Here is a 14,435-nt window from a genome sequence, read left to right as displayed (position 1 = left end):
TTTAAAATAAAAATAGATTCAGTTTTCACAGGTTTATTAATGCAACATGTGCATAGCGTTTCCAAAATAAAAATTACATATACTAATTACTAATTACTCATTATATGAAGTTCATTTTTTGTCTCTAGGATGCAAACTATCTGCTTTTTCTTAACTTAATTGTATTTATATATATAAAATAAATGTCCCATTGAAAGATGTGTATTCAATTTTAAAACAAAACTGTATTTGTGTTGGTCAATTTAAGAAATCTAAACAAACTTCCTGTAATTGTGTTAAAGTTTTGTTTTAAAAGTAAAGTTGCAATGCGGCTCTAATTGCAAAAACACAAAACCAGACCAAGTCTGTTCCAAGTCTACTGCAAATATCTGAGTTTGTTTCCAGTGTACTAACTTGAAAGTAACTTTTATAGGAGATTGTTTAAGTGGATAATTGTTGAATATTGATTTATAAATTAAAAATGTCAACTTATGAGAAATTTGTCTTGTGATAATTGGGGGAAAAAATCTGTTTTTTTTTATTATATTAAAGAATATCGCCTTAAAACAATATCCTATGAATGAAAAGAAGTTTCTGGTAATTTATTGTATTATTCAGGAAGATCTTTGCACTAGAAACTAGACTTAATGACTTAATACTTGGCGTTATGTTTTTGCAGTGTAGTTTTATTCAGTTGGTAAAAATGGCTCTCGGGTTGTTGCTGGGTTTATTTATTTATTTATTTTTTTTGTGTATTTTCTCCTCCAGTCCCTCCAGACCTGAGTGGATCTCCAGCTCCGGTCTGGAGGGACTGAGCGCCGGCCAGACGGACCGGTCCGAGCGCCAGCCAGCTGTCTTTGTCTGTTATTACAGCAGTGAGGTCAGCCATCAACCCTCCTGCATCTCATGCCTCCAAAAGCCACCAGTGATCCACATCCCAGCCAACCTTTTCCAAATTAAGTGTTGGATTTACTCACAGTTACAAATAGTTTTGCGAGGACAAACGATTGGATGTTTCCATGTGGCTGATTATTGGGAGGCGAGACCCAGAAGTGAGTTGGAATAATTAGATTATCCACGACATTCCCAGAGGATTTCCCTTTATAAAGCCGCATCTTCAGCAGTTATTTGCTCATCTCATCGCCGCCATCCGTTTCCGTCCAGGTATGTCCTCTGACCACCTCCTGACTTTCTCCAGATACGATGGTTTATTTTACAACCCTTTATTTTTAAGATGAAATCGTTCTAGAATAGCAAACCAACCAGAGAGTTTTAAAATCTGTATCATGCATTTTTTAACCGTTAGAAACGCACTGCAAAAACTGAACATTTTTGGTCTAGTTTTTAGTTCAAATATTTTAGTAAATTTTAAATAAGACAAAACTAAGTAACAAGTAACTTTTCAGCAATAACTTTGAGCTTGTCAATAATTCCCTAATATTGATGAAAAAGTTTTGATTATTCATTTATAGCTAGTACTTTTTTCAACAGGATTATTGACTTAAACAATTGACAGCACATTTGAAACACAAAATTTTACCAAGTATTTTGTCGTGAAAATAAATTAGAACACTTGAAATAAAACAAAACTAACTTACAAGTGATCTTTCAGCAAAATATGAGCTTATTTTAAATGAATGATTCCTTAATATTGATTTAAAATCATACTAGATGTAAGTGAAATAATCTGCCAGTGAAACTAGATTTTTTTTTTAATCAATATTAAGGAATTATTTACTTAAGACAAGTTCATATTTAAGTGCATAAAATAAAAAATGGTGAGTGAGGAAAATAAAACATATTTTTGATGCATGAAGCTCCATGTCACTATGATGATCAATTGTCCCAGTAATTACTGTGATAAATGTTAATATTGTTGTGAGATCATCTTCAAATAATATGCCTACAGTGATTCACGCTCTCAACGTCTAATAAACTTTAATTTTGTAAAGAACATTTGGGAAAATGTCCAAAATTAAACACAAACAAAATTAGTAAAGAAAACAGAAATAAAAATAAACGTGTCTGAAAACAAAGTTGTCATTCAAAACATTCAGTCATCAGAATGGAAACATTTTATTAACTAATTAATTTCTTATTGTGAAAGGGTTAGCTGTGTTGATGGATCTGAATTAAGCATGACGATCGTCAGACTTGCAGGTTTATTTTTGGTGCCCTTGGACTCCCTGTCCATCCGTCCGTCCGTCCGTCCATCCGTCTGTCTGTCCTCCTTCAGACAGTTTAGTAACAATGTCATGAATTCCTCTCCAAATCCTCCACTGGCTCTCGACCCGTCGCTGTTCAGATCCACAATCTGAGAAATTAACTTTAAAATCTGACAACGAAAGGAACTGAAAGTCTGTTGATTTATTAAGACAGACGGTCTCAGGGGACAAATGTCTGTTTTGATTAGTTCATTTCTTCTAGTTTGATCAGCTCTGATGAGGTAACGGTTTATAGTCTAAGCTGCAGTTTGTTAAAGTTTCAGTTAATTGAGGCAGAGAATAGATGGGGTGACATCAGAGTATTTAGGTATAAATAGCAACCAGCCAAAATGCTTAATGTCTCCATCCCAGATTCTTTCTTCCAAATCAAATTAAAAGGACAGCTGGTGTCCGAGTCTTTCCCTGCAGGGTAACAACACTTTTCTGTCCTCTCGTCCCTCCAGCCTCGACTGTTTACATCTAGTTAAATACAGACGGCCTTTTTATTTATATGTTTTTACATTTAGTCAGACTAAACTTCCTATTTTCAGGTCTGGTAGGATTACCTAAGTTACTTCTGTTTGCTAATTGCCAAAATAATAAGAAAGAATTTAACAATAATGTTTTAACTTTCTCAAAATTATAAAGTTTACACATATTTTTTCTTTATATTTAGTTTACTTTTCTTTAAAAACAACTTTCCAAACTAAATCAGGAAAATATTCACACCTAATCCAAAAGTTTTATTAGACCAACGGCACAGGAATATTAATGTTGTCAATATTATAATTTCTCTTCCCACTAATAAATCTCAATTTATGACACTAAATAAAGCCATGGGACAGTTATAAAGCAGAAAGGAAATTTTTAAAATACCTTAGAGAAAATTAATTCACAGCATTTTAAGAAAATGGTTTTTGTTGTAATGAGTCAGAAGAACAGCATTTAAATGCACTTTTAACTTTCCTTGTAGATAAAGTTTAAATTCCTCCTGACAGAGCTAGTCTATGAAATGAAATAAAATATCAGCCTTATATAGCGCTTTATTAATTATATAATCTGCCAGTGAAACTAAAACTTTTTCATCCATATTAATAAATTATTGACTCAAACTCCTATTTCTTGCTAAAAAGTTACTTATAAGTTAATTTAGTCTTATTTTAAATGTACTGAGCTATTTGCACAAGTAACTATAAATACACTTAGTAATATTTTGTGTTTTTGCAGTGAACAGGATATTTACTAGAATCTGGAAAAACTGCAAATAGTGAAGAATTTTGGGAGGAAGGATCTGTGTTAACGCTCCTTTGTGCGCTCCAGATGCAGCAGTTTGTTACTCAAAGAGCTCTCAGCTTCTGAATGAAGCCTTTCTGCTGAATTTCATATTTCTGCTTTTCTCTCCAGAGTCACCATGTCTTTTCCAGAAGAACATGGGTGAGCCAATCAAATCCAGCATTCAGTATTTATATCACTACAGTCTGTTTTTAAAGGCCTGTCTGATATTATCTCTTATTTGCCTCTAGAGGCCATCAGGAGGGTAAGAATATTCACTCATTTTTTAAATAAATGTACATCTTTTCTCTCAGCTCTGTCTGACTGCTGCTGTGTTTTTCTGCAGATGATGAAGAGGAGCAGGGAGAGGGAGGTGAGCCTGGTGCTGTGAACAATCAGAGGGTTATTATTAAACTTTATAATACAGGAAACTCTACAGTACTAGGGCCACGAGAAAGAAAGGAAAATATTTGAATAAGAACAAATATAAGAATAAAGTCATAATATTACAACTTTATTCTCAGATTATTTAGACTTTATTCTTGTACAACTTCATTTTTGTAATGTTATGACTACTATATTTTCAAATGTTATTACTTTTTTGTCATTTTTTGTCTGTTAAATTATGTAAGGTGATCTTGAGTGTTGAGAAAGGCACCAACAATAAGATGTAATAGTATTATTACAACTATATTCTCATAACATTTTGACTTTATTCAAAAGTCATTACTTTTTTTCATAATACTATGACTTTGGTCTCACAATATGACGATCGTTAAATTTTTATTTTTATGTTTTCTTAGTGTGGCCCTAATTATGATTGCATGTTAGAAAACAAAAAAGTAAATTACTGCCAAAAAACTCAGAAATTTTAATCTGAGAAATTTTCTTTAAAAAACCCCCCAAAAAACAAGAACCTCCTAAAGTTGAAAATCTGCAAGAAAAAACTAAAAGTTTATGATTAAACTCAGAAATTTTCTAGAAACAAAAACAGGAAGTTTCTGAGCACCATAAGTTGAAATATTTTCACTTTTGAAAATTGTCTGTTTCAAAAGGGTGAAAATGTTTGACTTTTTGAACCTGGAAATTTCCATGTTTTTTTCTGAGTTAAATCTCAAAATTTCTGAATTTTTTGGTTGAAATTTACGCCTTTTTTTACTTAATGGTGAGTTTTATCAAAACAAACCCAACTCATTATTTCTGCTGCTGTTCTGGTGACCATGTCGAAGAAGAACGCCCCCGATACAAGTAAGTTAAATACTGTCCATGTTTACATGCAAATAACTAAAACATGAATATTTAATGCAAACACGTGTTAATATGTTGTAATATTTGCTCAGGCCATTGGTCACACAACTCGCAGCGCCAAAAATCCCAGAAGGAGAGAGGGTTGACTTTGACGTACGTTCCTTCAGCTGTAAGTTATAAGAAAAGCATCCAAATCACTCATAAGTGACCCTTTGTGTTCCTGCTGTCAGGATATCCACAGGAAGAGGATGGAGAAGGATCTGCTGGAGCTGCAAACTCTGATTGATGTTCACTTTGAGCAGAGGAAGAAGGAGGAAGAGGAGCTGGTTGGACTCAAAGACAGAATTGTAAAGTTCCTCTGGTTTTTCCCCCAAACAAAGATTCTGCATGACTGTTGTATGGAAGAACATTAGGGCCACTGAAAACACAAAAATATTACTTTTTTTTATTCAGAACTCAAACTTTAATCTCATAATTCTGACTTTTGTCTTAAAATTCTCACTTTTCCTCAAAATTCTGACTTTTTTAAATTTTGAATTTTTTCCTTAAAATTCTGACTTTTAATGTCAGAACTCAAACTTTTCTCAGAATTCTGCCTTTAATCTAAAAATTCAGACTTTTTTGTCAGAATTTTGAAAATGTTCTCAGAATCAAAATTGTTTACATTGTTTGTGCACCATGAGGCAAATTTAGTCTTAAAACTCAAATCTAACTAAAAAATTTGAGACGGTCTTTCAGTGTGAATAAATTGCAGGTTTACAAATCCTATAAAAAGGAAGAAAACCTTTGTGTAATTATTTTCATATGATAACAGAGAAACGGGCAAATACTTAAGGATATTTGGTTATATATTTGGATTTTGACACAGATTGATACAGAATTAGAATTCTGAAAAAACATCCAGATTTTTTATTTTATTTTATTTTTTTCCCCAGTGGCTCTAATCCTGTTCCATCCTGCTCTGACTGCATCATTCTGTGTTTTAACGTTTTAATGTAGGAGAGAAGGAGAGCAGAGAGAGCTGAGCAGCAGCGTGTGAGGGCTGAAAAAGAGCGAGACAGACAGACACGGATTGCAGTAATTATTCTAAAATTACAGGTATCATTTTAAAAATCTGCTCTGCAGAGCTCAATGTCTCAGATTAACTCTTTCAGGAAGAACGACAGAGGAAAGAGGATGAGGAGGCGAAGAAGAGAGCGGACGATGAGGCCAAGAAGAAGAAAGTGCTCTCCAACATGGGCGCTCATTTTGGAGGATTCCTTGCAAAGGTCGATGGGATTCTTTTTGTTTTTAGTGAAATAACAACTACAGCTCTAATAATTACAGCAACATTCAAAATTTATTGTCACAATTTGTTGTAATTTTCAAGATTATGGCTTTCAGATGACAAAATTCAGTTTCTCAGAAAACCAAAATATTGTGGAAAAGTAAAATATTGGAAACTCTTGGTGTCACATCTTTATCAGCTAATTAACACAAAACAGGAAAATTTAGTGGAAGGAAAAGTTTCCAAGAATGTTTGGATATAGCACTCTGAACTTTTTTAGCAATGACCTTTTGTGACTCAAGAGTATGAAATGAATCTATATCATGAGTTTCACTTTCTGACAAGAGTTTTCAGCGTGTTTTTTTTCTTCAAATATATTCAAACGCCTTCATTATATTTGCGTAGAAGTAACTTCAGCAAGCTGTAGAAGGTGTAAAACCTAATGAACACTCTTCTGATCAAAAACGTAAGTGACAATTTAAATAAGACTTACTTTTTAGGCATAGTTCATGAGCTCTCAACCATTACAGAAACTTAACATTAGCTTGACTAATCATCCCAGACCCGGTTCTGTAAGTAAAGCTTGTTTTTCCTGCAGGAAGAACAAAGAAGAGGCAAGAGACAAACGGCAAGAGAGATCAAGAAAAAGACTCTGGCAGAGAGACGGAAGCCGCTGAGTATTGAGAGCCTGGAGGAGGACGGCCTCAGGTGGTTCATTTTCAGCATTTCGTTTTTACTGTTTGCACAAAGTGAGTCTGGAAAATTCTGGAAATAATTTAAAAAGCCAATCAGATAATTGTCGGCTCAACTCCATGTGTTTCAGAGAGAGAGCCAAGGAGATGTGGGAATGGATCTATCAGCTGGAATCAGAGAAGTTTGACCTCACTGAGAAGATGAAGAAGCAGAAATATGAAGTAAATCTTCATCTAAGCACTGCAAAAACAAATATATCTTAGCAATTATTTTTGGTTTAGTTTATAGTGGAAATATCTTAGGACTTGAAATGAAACAAAATTAAATTAAAAGTACATTTTCGGTGGACAGAAGTTTGTTTTAAGTCAATAATTCCTTAATATTAAGATTATTCAGCTCACAACTAGATATTTCTCTTATGTTTTTTAAGTGTATTTTCACTAGAAACTGGACCAAAAATACTTTCTAAGTGTTTCTGTTTTTGCTGTGAGAAAATATAGTTTGTTTCCGAAAGATGAGCTAACTTGTGACACTTGACTCCACTTTGTTTTTCAGATCAACGTCCTTCTGAACAGAATCCAACATGCTCAGAAATTGTGAGTCAGCCATATTTGATTCATGCACAGCATTTAGTTACAGAGTCTTTGCAGATAGGAAGCAAAATCACTAATATAGCAGAAAAATAACAGAAGTACGTTTATTTTTAAAACCCTCACTGACAACTGATGGAGTGTGTTGTGTTAGACTCACTTTGCTAGAAAAAACACAAATCCTGACAAGTGACTTTTCAGCACTTGTAGCATCAAAAATGACTTGTTTTAAGAGAAATACATAATCTGGTGAAGAACTAGTCATTTTTCATCAATATTCAGGAATTATTGACTAAAACAAGCTCCTATATCTTGATGAAAAGTTATTTGTAAGTTAGTTTTGTCTTATTTCAAGTGTACTAAGATTTTTGCACTAGACACTAAACCAAAAATACTTGGTAAGATTTTGGTTTTTGCAGTGTTGTGATCTGATTTACTGCTTCTCTTGTCTTATTGCAGTAAGAAAAACCATGGGAAGGGGAAGGTTGGAGGCCGATGGAAGTGAGGTTTCCCACATTTGCACAGTGGAAAATAAGGAGAAGATTTTTTCCCAGCTTGAGATTTAGCTGTAGTAATTTTCTTGTGTTCAGCTCTTCCAGTTTAATTGCCCATTTAGTTAATAAAACACATGCTTCAATTAAACAGTGGTTTTTTTTGTTGTTCATATAAACTGAATTAGCAACTTTAATTTTCTGCAAATAAATTAACAACAATAAACAGTTTGAAAAAGTTCTGGATAGTTTAAAATCCATTGAGGCTGAAAAATCAAATACTTCCCAAATATAAACTTATTCTACCATTTTAGAAAGAATTGGAATAAACATAACAATGAAAATTATCTGGAAAATGTTTTTATTTTTCATTTATAACCTAACATTAGCATGTGACAAGTTAATGTGAACAAAAGTTTTGAGAAAAAGAAGTAGAAGTAAGAAAAATCTTATATAATCTACTTCTTCTCTCAAAAAGCTAATTTAATAAAACATGAGGAAAACTTTATGTTGTTGCAGCAGAAGCAGCTTGCAGATCTGTGCTGAAGAAAAACCGTCTTCACTTCTTCTGCTGAACGAAAACGGCGTGGACGCCATCACTGGCGCCCTCACACCAGGGTTCAAATCCTGCCTTTAGCGCCAAATTCGCCACCGTCTCTGCAAAGCCCGCTTCCTGCTCCTTGTTCAGGTCCAAAATGTACCTAAAAAGCACACACACACACGCATGCATGCACAGTTATGTTTTTATGTCTTGCGAGGACTTCACATTGACTTCCATTAATTTTCTGCAGCCTAACCCTAACTCTAACCCCAACATCACACACTTAACCCATACTCAAATAAAAAGTCAATTCACACTTTAGCCCTAACACTATCCCCTAACCCACAAACAGCATTTCCCAAGAAAATGTCCCCACAAGGAGCAGTGGTCCCCACAACCCTGCATTGTAGACACAAATAGGTCCCCACAATGATATAAAAACCGAGTTCACACACACGCGCGCACACACCCACACAAACGCAACTTAAATACAAACACTGCAACCACACACAGTGTTAGTTAATAAGCAAAATGAAGCACCACGACTACAGAGCCCCACTGTACTCTTGGTGACAATGCAGTTGTCATGGTAACAAGCCATGTTACTATAAAAACCCTCACTTGGCCAGCTCCACGACAAGCACAGCGTCTGGTGCAGCAATCTGTCCCATCATGGGGTCCAACTGGTGGACGCAGCTTTACAAACAGAGAGACAGAAACCTGCTCAGCAGCCATATCCATAGTTCAGGATGACACAAAATAAATCTTCTGTTGTTGTTTACTGATGCTTACCTGGCAGAGAAGTAAACAGAGTTGAAGTATTTGCTGTATTTCTGCTTCTGCGGCAGCTTTTGAAGAGAATCTAAAGGCAGAAATGTGACAGAGACGCCGCTGAGGTGCATTAAATCTGAAGAGGAGTAAAAGAAAATTTATTGAGTCGGTTTGCATTAATAAAACGAATGGAATAAAGACGATGACAACATAAGATTATAAAACAATTCTTCTACATGTACATTCTGACATGTTTCAGATATCTCTGTTGCTTCAGTTATAATTTGACGTTTTACCATTAAGTGATTTTTGCTGACTCAGTGTGGGCGCTTCCTCCGCCTCTGTGTCTGTATGAGAAGCAGTGAGACGGCGCCGCCTGCTGGACAGGGACCGGAACAACTCCTGCAGGTTTGCAAAAGAGATATCCTGGGCCGTCTATGGAGGCGATAAGAGGAAAAAATGATAAATAAAAAAGACTGTAGTCTTCTTCAGAATGTGAGCACCTTCAATATAAGCTGGAAAAAAAATTATAAATGGTTTGCAAACTTTTATGAATTAAATTTTAAAACGTGAAACCATATTTCACTGTAATTATAACTGTGAGTTGGCTTTCAAATATGTATTTACTTCTTATTCCAGTAAAAGAAATGAAAGCCTCCAAAGTGACCAAATGTGAAGTGTTTGACAGGCAATATTTGCAGCCATATTTTACATTGAGGTGTTGCCCATTCTGTGTTTTCAGCAGCTTCTTGTCGTCACTTTCAATACCAAAAGAAAGATAAGGGCTGGAAACGATGTCTCCCCAGTAGCCTCGAATGCCAAGTTTGTCTCCTTTCTGCTGAGGCAAAAACAAAGATTTAGATTGTTTATTTAATTTCAGAGCTCTTTAGTCCACCAAAAACAAATATGCACAAACCTTATTAAAAACTCTTGTGGAGAGTAAAGTGGGGTTGGTTGTTTGGTAGATACCTTCCCTCATTTCGAACGCCAAACCCTTTCCTCTCCATTGCACATACTGCTGTTTGCTGATGACTCCACACTGCTTAGAGAAAAACCAGGAAGAGTTCATCACTGTAAAAACTCAAAATATTATCAAGTATTTCTAGTCTAGTTTCTTTACAGCAAGATACAGAAGCTTGTTTTAGTCAACAATTCCTTAATTTTGATGAGAAAATACTGCTGACATTGACAGATTGTTACACTTATAACATGGGAAATGTCTTGTTATACGTAAAAATGATCTTCTAGTGGAACTAGTGCTGCTACTTTTATCAATATTAAGGAATTATTGACTTAAAACAAGCTCATATTTTTTTGCTGAAAAGTTATTTGTAAGTTAATTAAGTCTTATTTAAAGTGTAATAAGATGTTTGCACAAGAAGTATACTTGATAGGATTTTGTGTTTTTGCAGTGATGTAGGCAATCTCAACATTAAAATACAGAAAAATAACCAGTTACGTTTTCTTTTTCTTTTGGCAACATAAACAATAAAGTGTAAAAATTCTCCATCACCCCTTTCTCATGCAGCTTCATGGTGAGGTCCCAGTCGAAACATCCCTTCTTGGAGTCGTAGCGGGTACCGAGATGCTGCCTGACCCGATAATCCCAGGCTTTGGACATGATGACCGGAGAAGTTTGCTGGATCCACAGCTTGAATATCCTGGCTAGCTCATCCCGCTCCTTGAACTGGAAAAACATTCAGTTTTAGTGGTTTTACTGGAAATAAGAGATCAATAGTTGCACAGTTCACCTTCAGGAGTGTTGTGTTCAGGCAGGCGTTCATGGGGTCCTCCATTGTTTCAGTGACAGAGAGAATGAGTTGTGATGCGGCTCGCCGCAGCGTCTCTTCTGTCTGACTGCGGATTTCCGTGTTTCCAAAAAGCTCCAAGAAAACTTCAGTCCTCTCTGAAAACAAAACATTTTAGAGCTCCGTGGCTTTAATAAAATGATAAACTCGTCATCAAAGCAGCTCTCACCGTTGATTCCCATCTTTTCCTGTGACGTCAGCGTAACGTAGAGGAGCAGCAGCTGCCGAGCCACAACATCCATGCTGCTTTCAATCACCCACATCTGCAGAACAGAGAACATGTGTGGCTCCTGCTGCGCGGATCTGTGCAGATATCTGTGTTTAATGTAGGAGTTTAAGGGAATAAACTGCAAAAACACAAAATCTTACCAAGCATGTTTGTCTACTTTCTAGAGAAAATATTTTAGTTCACTTGAAATGAGACAAAACTAACTTTTCAGCAAGAAATAGGAGCTTGTTTTAAGTAAATAAGTAATTAAGTAATATTTCCACTGGTAGATTACTTCACTTAAACATTTTGTTATAAGGAATTTTTAAGTAATTATTGACTTAAAAAAAAGCTCCTACTTCTTGCTGAAAAGTCACTTGTAACTTCCTTTTGTCTTATTTGAAATGCACTAAGATAGCTGCATGTGAAACTAGACCAAAATACTTGGTAAGATTTTGTGTTTTTGCACTGAATGGCTCACATGAAGGTTTTGCTCGACTGGAGAATCCATAATAGTCTTCAGAATATGTCTGGGATCCCCGCTGCCAACCAGCAGCACATTCATTTCTCCATCAGATTTCACAGGGCCTGGATAGACGGCCAGAACATGAGTTTACACATTATAAGATATTCATTTAAGACATATATTTCAAATTTTAGCATTTTAGGGGGTACAATAGTGGTAGCACCAGATTTAATTCAGGATAATTGTTTATAAATAGAATATTAGATTAGATCAATTCAATCAATTTATAATTCAAAATATGGGCCTAATGGAAAGCAGGCCCATATTTCAATGCTAAATTAAAGGTTGTTGTTTTCAAATATTAATATAAAACAGTCAAAGAAACTTGTGTTTGTCACAATAACAATCAACATCTATTACTAATATATTGTCTTACTTTATTTTTTGTAATATCTATAGGATTAACAAATGTTTTTTCTGTTATTTTTATTATTAACTTTTATTTCTGAATGATACCTTAACGCTTGTTGATTTGAGACCCTTTATGAGGTGTAGAACCACACATTGGGAACCACTCCACTACACGGCGCCCAGTAGAATAATCCCGTTATGAATACCCATAATTCTTTTCGTTTATTAGATAAAAATGCTTCTCACCCAAACTGAGCAGATTCCGGGCTGGACTGAAGCCCCACCAGGAGACCCAGCCCGCTCCTTCAGACACCCGACCTGCACTCATCCTAACAGAAACATGGGAACCATCAACCTGCAGCTGGGTTTCACGTCGACGCTGAAACAAGGTAGCGACAGCCGAGACGCAACTTCGATCATGCTAACGGTATGTAGAATAAACAAGCTAATTAATGTAATATCGTTAGAGTCTTGTCTGTCAAAGGATTATAAAGTATTGGTGGTAAGGACTCACCTCAGTAACAGATCTGGAACATCCGGGGAAATGTTTGAGTTTGGTTGCTAGGTAACGGTCTCAAACTTAGTGAGGATTATGGAGCTAAATTGGTGTCCATTAACTTGCAAAGTTTGTATAAATAAATAAATAAATAAATAAATAAATAAATAAATAAATAAATAAATAAATAAATAAATAAAAAACGAAAAAAATTGAAAGTGAAAATAATTTTGGAACAACAAAGTGAATGTTTATTCAGGTCATATATTTAAATTCAAATCCCTTTTAATTAAATTTTTTTTTCAATTTAATTTCTTTTCTTTCAGTTTCAACATTTTTTGTTCAGTTTCAAATAATAATTATTATGTTTGTTTATTTATTTATTTACTTTTTTTTTAAGAACAAACTTTATAGCCCTAATTTAACTCCAGGAAAATTAGATGGCAACTCACTCTTAGGAAACACCCTTAGACTAAATCCAAGTAGTTCATACTTATTTTGATAGGTCTTCACTTATTTTACACATAGTTTAAACTTACTAAATTTCTGCTTAATAAACTGCAGAGCCCAAGGTTGGGGCTGACCCAGCTGTATCTAAAAGTGAAGATAGCAACTGTACAACTGTCAAAAGATTTTTTTAATTTGGATTTTAGAGGAGTCTTTTACACAAAAGCACAACATAATAAGCCAAAACGCCAACAGGACTTCACATAAAACAAGAGTCCACAAACTATTCTTTTATATTTAAGGAATTTCACAGAACCTGCATATTTACATTCACGATTTTTCAAATTTTCAAATTTAGATTTGGTTTATAAAGTGTGAAGGAAAGAGGAAAAGCAAAAACAAACTTGTTTGTATTGTACACAGGCACATCGAAATACAGACTAGTGACAGATAAATAAACTCTTATCTCTAGATTACGGGGTTCTGTAACGATTCGGGTCCAAATGTCTATAAAAGGAAAAAGTCACGTCCAATCAAATTGTACCCTGAGGATTCGGGTTTTCTTCAGAAACTACAGCGCCTTTATTCACTGGACTGTGAAACAGAACAAACAAACTGAGAAGACATTTCAGATTTGGATCAGGGTCCAGTTGTTAGCGAGGTTTGGCTTTGAGCGCCGCGTCCACCTCCTCTTCAGGCAGCAGGGTGTGCCACTGCGCTACCGGGCGTCGAGGATTCGCCAGCATGTCGGACCAGTGGCGCAGGCCCACACCAGTCGCCCCGTAGCCCATGAAGGTCTTCCCGATGGGGTCATTGCTGCCCAGCTTGTCATAGTCGTACACGGTGATGACAACCTGCACTTTCTGGAGAAAAACCCCAGCAAAATTATGAAATCACTTAATTACACTTTAAGATGAGTGACACTGCAAATAATGTCACTCATTATTTGCAATGAGTGACATTATCCTATAGTAAACATTATAGGACTGAACACTGCAAAAAAATAAAAAAAATAAATAAAAATCCAAGTAATTTTGGTATAGTTTCTAGTGCAAATATCTTAGTACCCTTGAAATAAGACAAAACTAAACTACAAGTAGCTTTTCAGCAAGGTACTGAAGCCTGTTTTAAGTCAATAATTCTTTATCTAAAGGCTTCAAATAATTAGCCAATTAATTTTGGCCCATAATTTTGGCCAAAATGAAAAACCTGGTTCTAGTTCCGGTGGTAAATTATGTCTTATTATAAGTGAAAATAATCTGCTAGTGGAACTAGTACTTAAGCCAAAAGTGTACAAATACTTACATTTTGCATTTAAGATGAAAAATTTTCTCTGTCTGGCACAGTTTTTAGTTTACATGTGTCAAACTCAAGGCCCGCGGGCCACATGTGGCCCGCCTTGTCATTTATGTGGCCCCCCATTAGACCTCAGCATTACCGGCACGGTGCTCTAACCCGCTGAGCTTCCCTACCTTACAAACTGTTGAGTTTCCATGGATTTAAGAAGAACTTACATGATCTTACCACAATGAAGATTTGATAA

General features: G+C 35.3%; 2 protein-coding genes across 7 annotated transcripts; one reads left to right on the top strand and one right to left on the bottom strand.

Annotated features, from left to right (window-relative positions):
• The first annotated feature begins 765 nt into the window (after nucleotides 1-765).
• LOC106937176 (troponin T, slow skeletal muscle) lies at nucleotides 766-7,895 on the top strand. 3 transcript variants are annotated; one of them, XM_015018570.1, is made up of 13 exons: nucleotides 766-1,143; nucleotides 3,588-3,617; nucleotides 3,707-3,720; nucleotides 3,802-3,828; nucleotides 4,688-4,703; nucleotides 4,796-4,856; nucleotides 4,934-5,050; nucleotides 5,703-5,780; nucleotides 5,858-5,971; nucleotides 6,569-6,678; nucleotides 6,794-6,884; nucleotides 7,219-7,259; nucleotides 7,713-7,895. In XM_015018570.1, the coding sequence occupies exons 2-13, from the start codon at nucleotides 3,595-3,597 to the stop codon at nucleotides 7,756-7,758; spliced, it is 738 nt and encodes a 245-aa protein (XP_014874056.1). In that variant the 5' UTR covers nucleotides 766-1,143; nucleotides 3,588-3,594; the 3' UTR covers nucleotides 7,759-7,895. The 3 variants fall into 3 exon arrangements, with proteins under 3 accessions (XP_014874056.1, XP_014874055.1, XP_014874054.1); XM_015018569.1 differs by having other exon boundaries at nucleotides 4,685-4,703; XM_015018568.1 differs by lacking the exons at nucleotides 766-1,143; nucleotides 3,588-3,617; nucleotides 3,707-3,720; nucleotides 3,802-3,828 and having other exon boundaries at nucleotides 4,597-4,703.
• An 84-nt stretch (nucleotides 7,896-7,979) lies between these two features.
• dnaaf3l (dynein axonemal assembly factor 3 like) lies at nucleotides 7,980-12,546 on the bottom strand. Of its 4 annotated transcripts, none has more exons than XM_015018565.1 (12): nucleotides 12,464-12,546; nucleotides 12,196-12,328; nucleotides 11,554-11,660; nucleotides 11,034-11,127; nucleotides 10,808-10,962; nucleotides 10,570-10,743; nucleotides 9,973-10,095; nucleotides 9,769-9,894; nucleotides 9,353-9,491; nucleotides 9,078-9,192; nucleotides 8,907-8,981; nucleotides 7,980-8,445 (listed from the first exon to the last, which is right to left on the bottom strand). In XM_015018565.1, the coding sequence occupies exons 2-12, from the start codon at nucleotides 12,275-12,277 to the stop codon at nucleotides 8,304-8,306; spliced, it is 1,332 nt and encodes a 443-aa protein (XP_014874051.1). In that variant the 5' UTR covers nucleotides 12,278-12,328; nucleotides 12,464-12,546; the 3' UTR covers nucleotides 7,980-8,303. The 4 variants fall into 4 exon arrangements, with proteins under 4 accessions (XP_014874051.1, XP_014874052.1, XP_014874050.1 ...); XM_015018566.1 differs by having other exon boundaries at nucleotides 12,196-12,278; XM_015018564.1 differs by lacking the exon at nucleotides 12,464-12,546 and having other exon boundaries at nucleotides 12,196-12,444.
• Nucleotides 12,547-14,435: the final 1,889 nt, after the last annotated feature.

The sequence above is a fragment of the Poecilia latipinna genome, unplaced genomic scaffold (genome assembly GCF_001443285.1).
Source record: "Poecilia latipinna isolate Pla-1442-1.1 unplaced genomic scaffold, P_latipinna-1.0 Scaffold2289, whole genome shotgun sequence".
Lineage (NCBI taxonomy): Eukaryota > Metazoa > Chordata > Actinopteri > Cyprinodontiformes > Poeciliidae > Poecilia > Poecilia latipinna.
This window is presented reverse-complemented; position numbering and strand designations above follow the sequence as displayed.

What these genes read in the sequence shown, in the direction of transcription:
- LOC106937176 (XM_015018568.1), top strand. Translation starts at nt 4,618, where the DNA reads ATGGTGAGTTTTATCAAAACAAACCCAACTCATTATTTCTGCTGCTGT. An exon ending in GAGAGAGGGTTGACTTTGAC is followed by an intron (nt 4,857 to 4,933) that starts GTACGTTCCTTC and finishes TCCTGCTGTCAG; the next exon opens with GATATCCACAGGAAGAGGAT. An exon ending in TTGGAGGATTCCTTGCAAAG is followed by an intron (nt 5,972 to 6,568) that starts GTCGATGGGATT and finishes TTTTTCCTGCAG; the next exon opens with GAAGAACAAAGAAGAGGCAA.
- dnaaf3l (XM_015018565.1), bottom strand. Translation starts at nt 12,277, where the DNA reads ATGAGTGCAGGTCGGGTGTCTGAAGGAGCGGGCTGGGTCTCCTGGTGG. An exon ending in CAGTCGAGCAAAACCTTCAT is followed by an intron (nt 11,128 to 11,553) that starts GTGAGCCATTCA and finishes TCTGTTCTGCAG; the next exon opens with ATGTGGGTGATTGAAAGCAG. An exon ending in GGAAAAGATGGGAATCAACG is followed by an intron (nt 10,963 to 11,033) that starts GTGAGAGCTGCT and finishes TTTTGTTTTCAG; the next exon opens with AGAGGACTGAAGTTTTCTTG.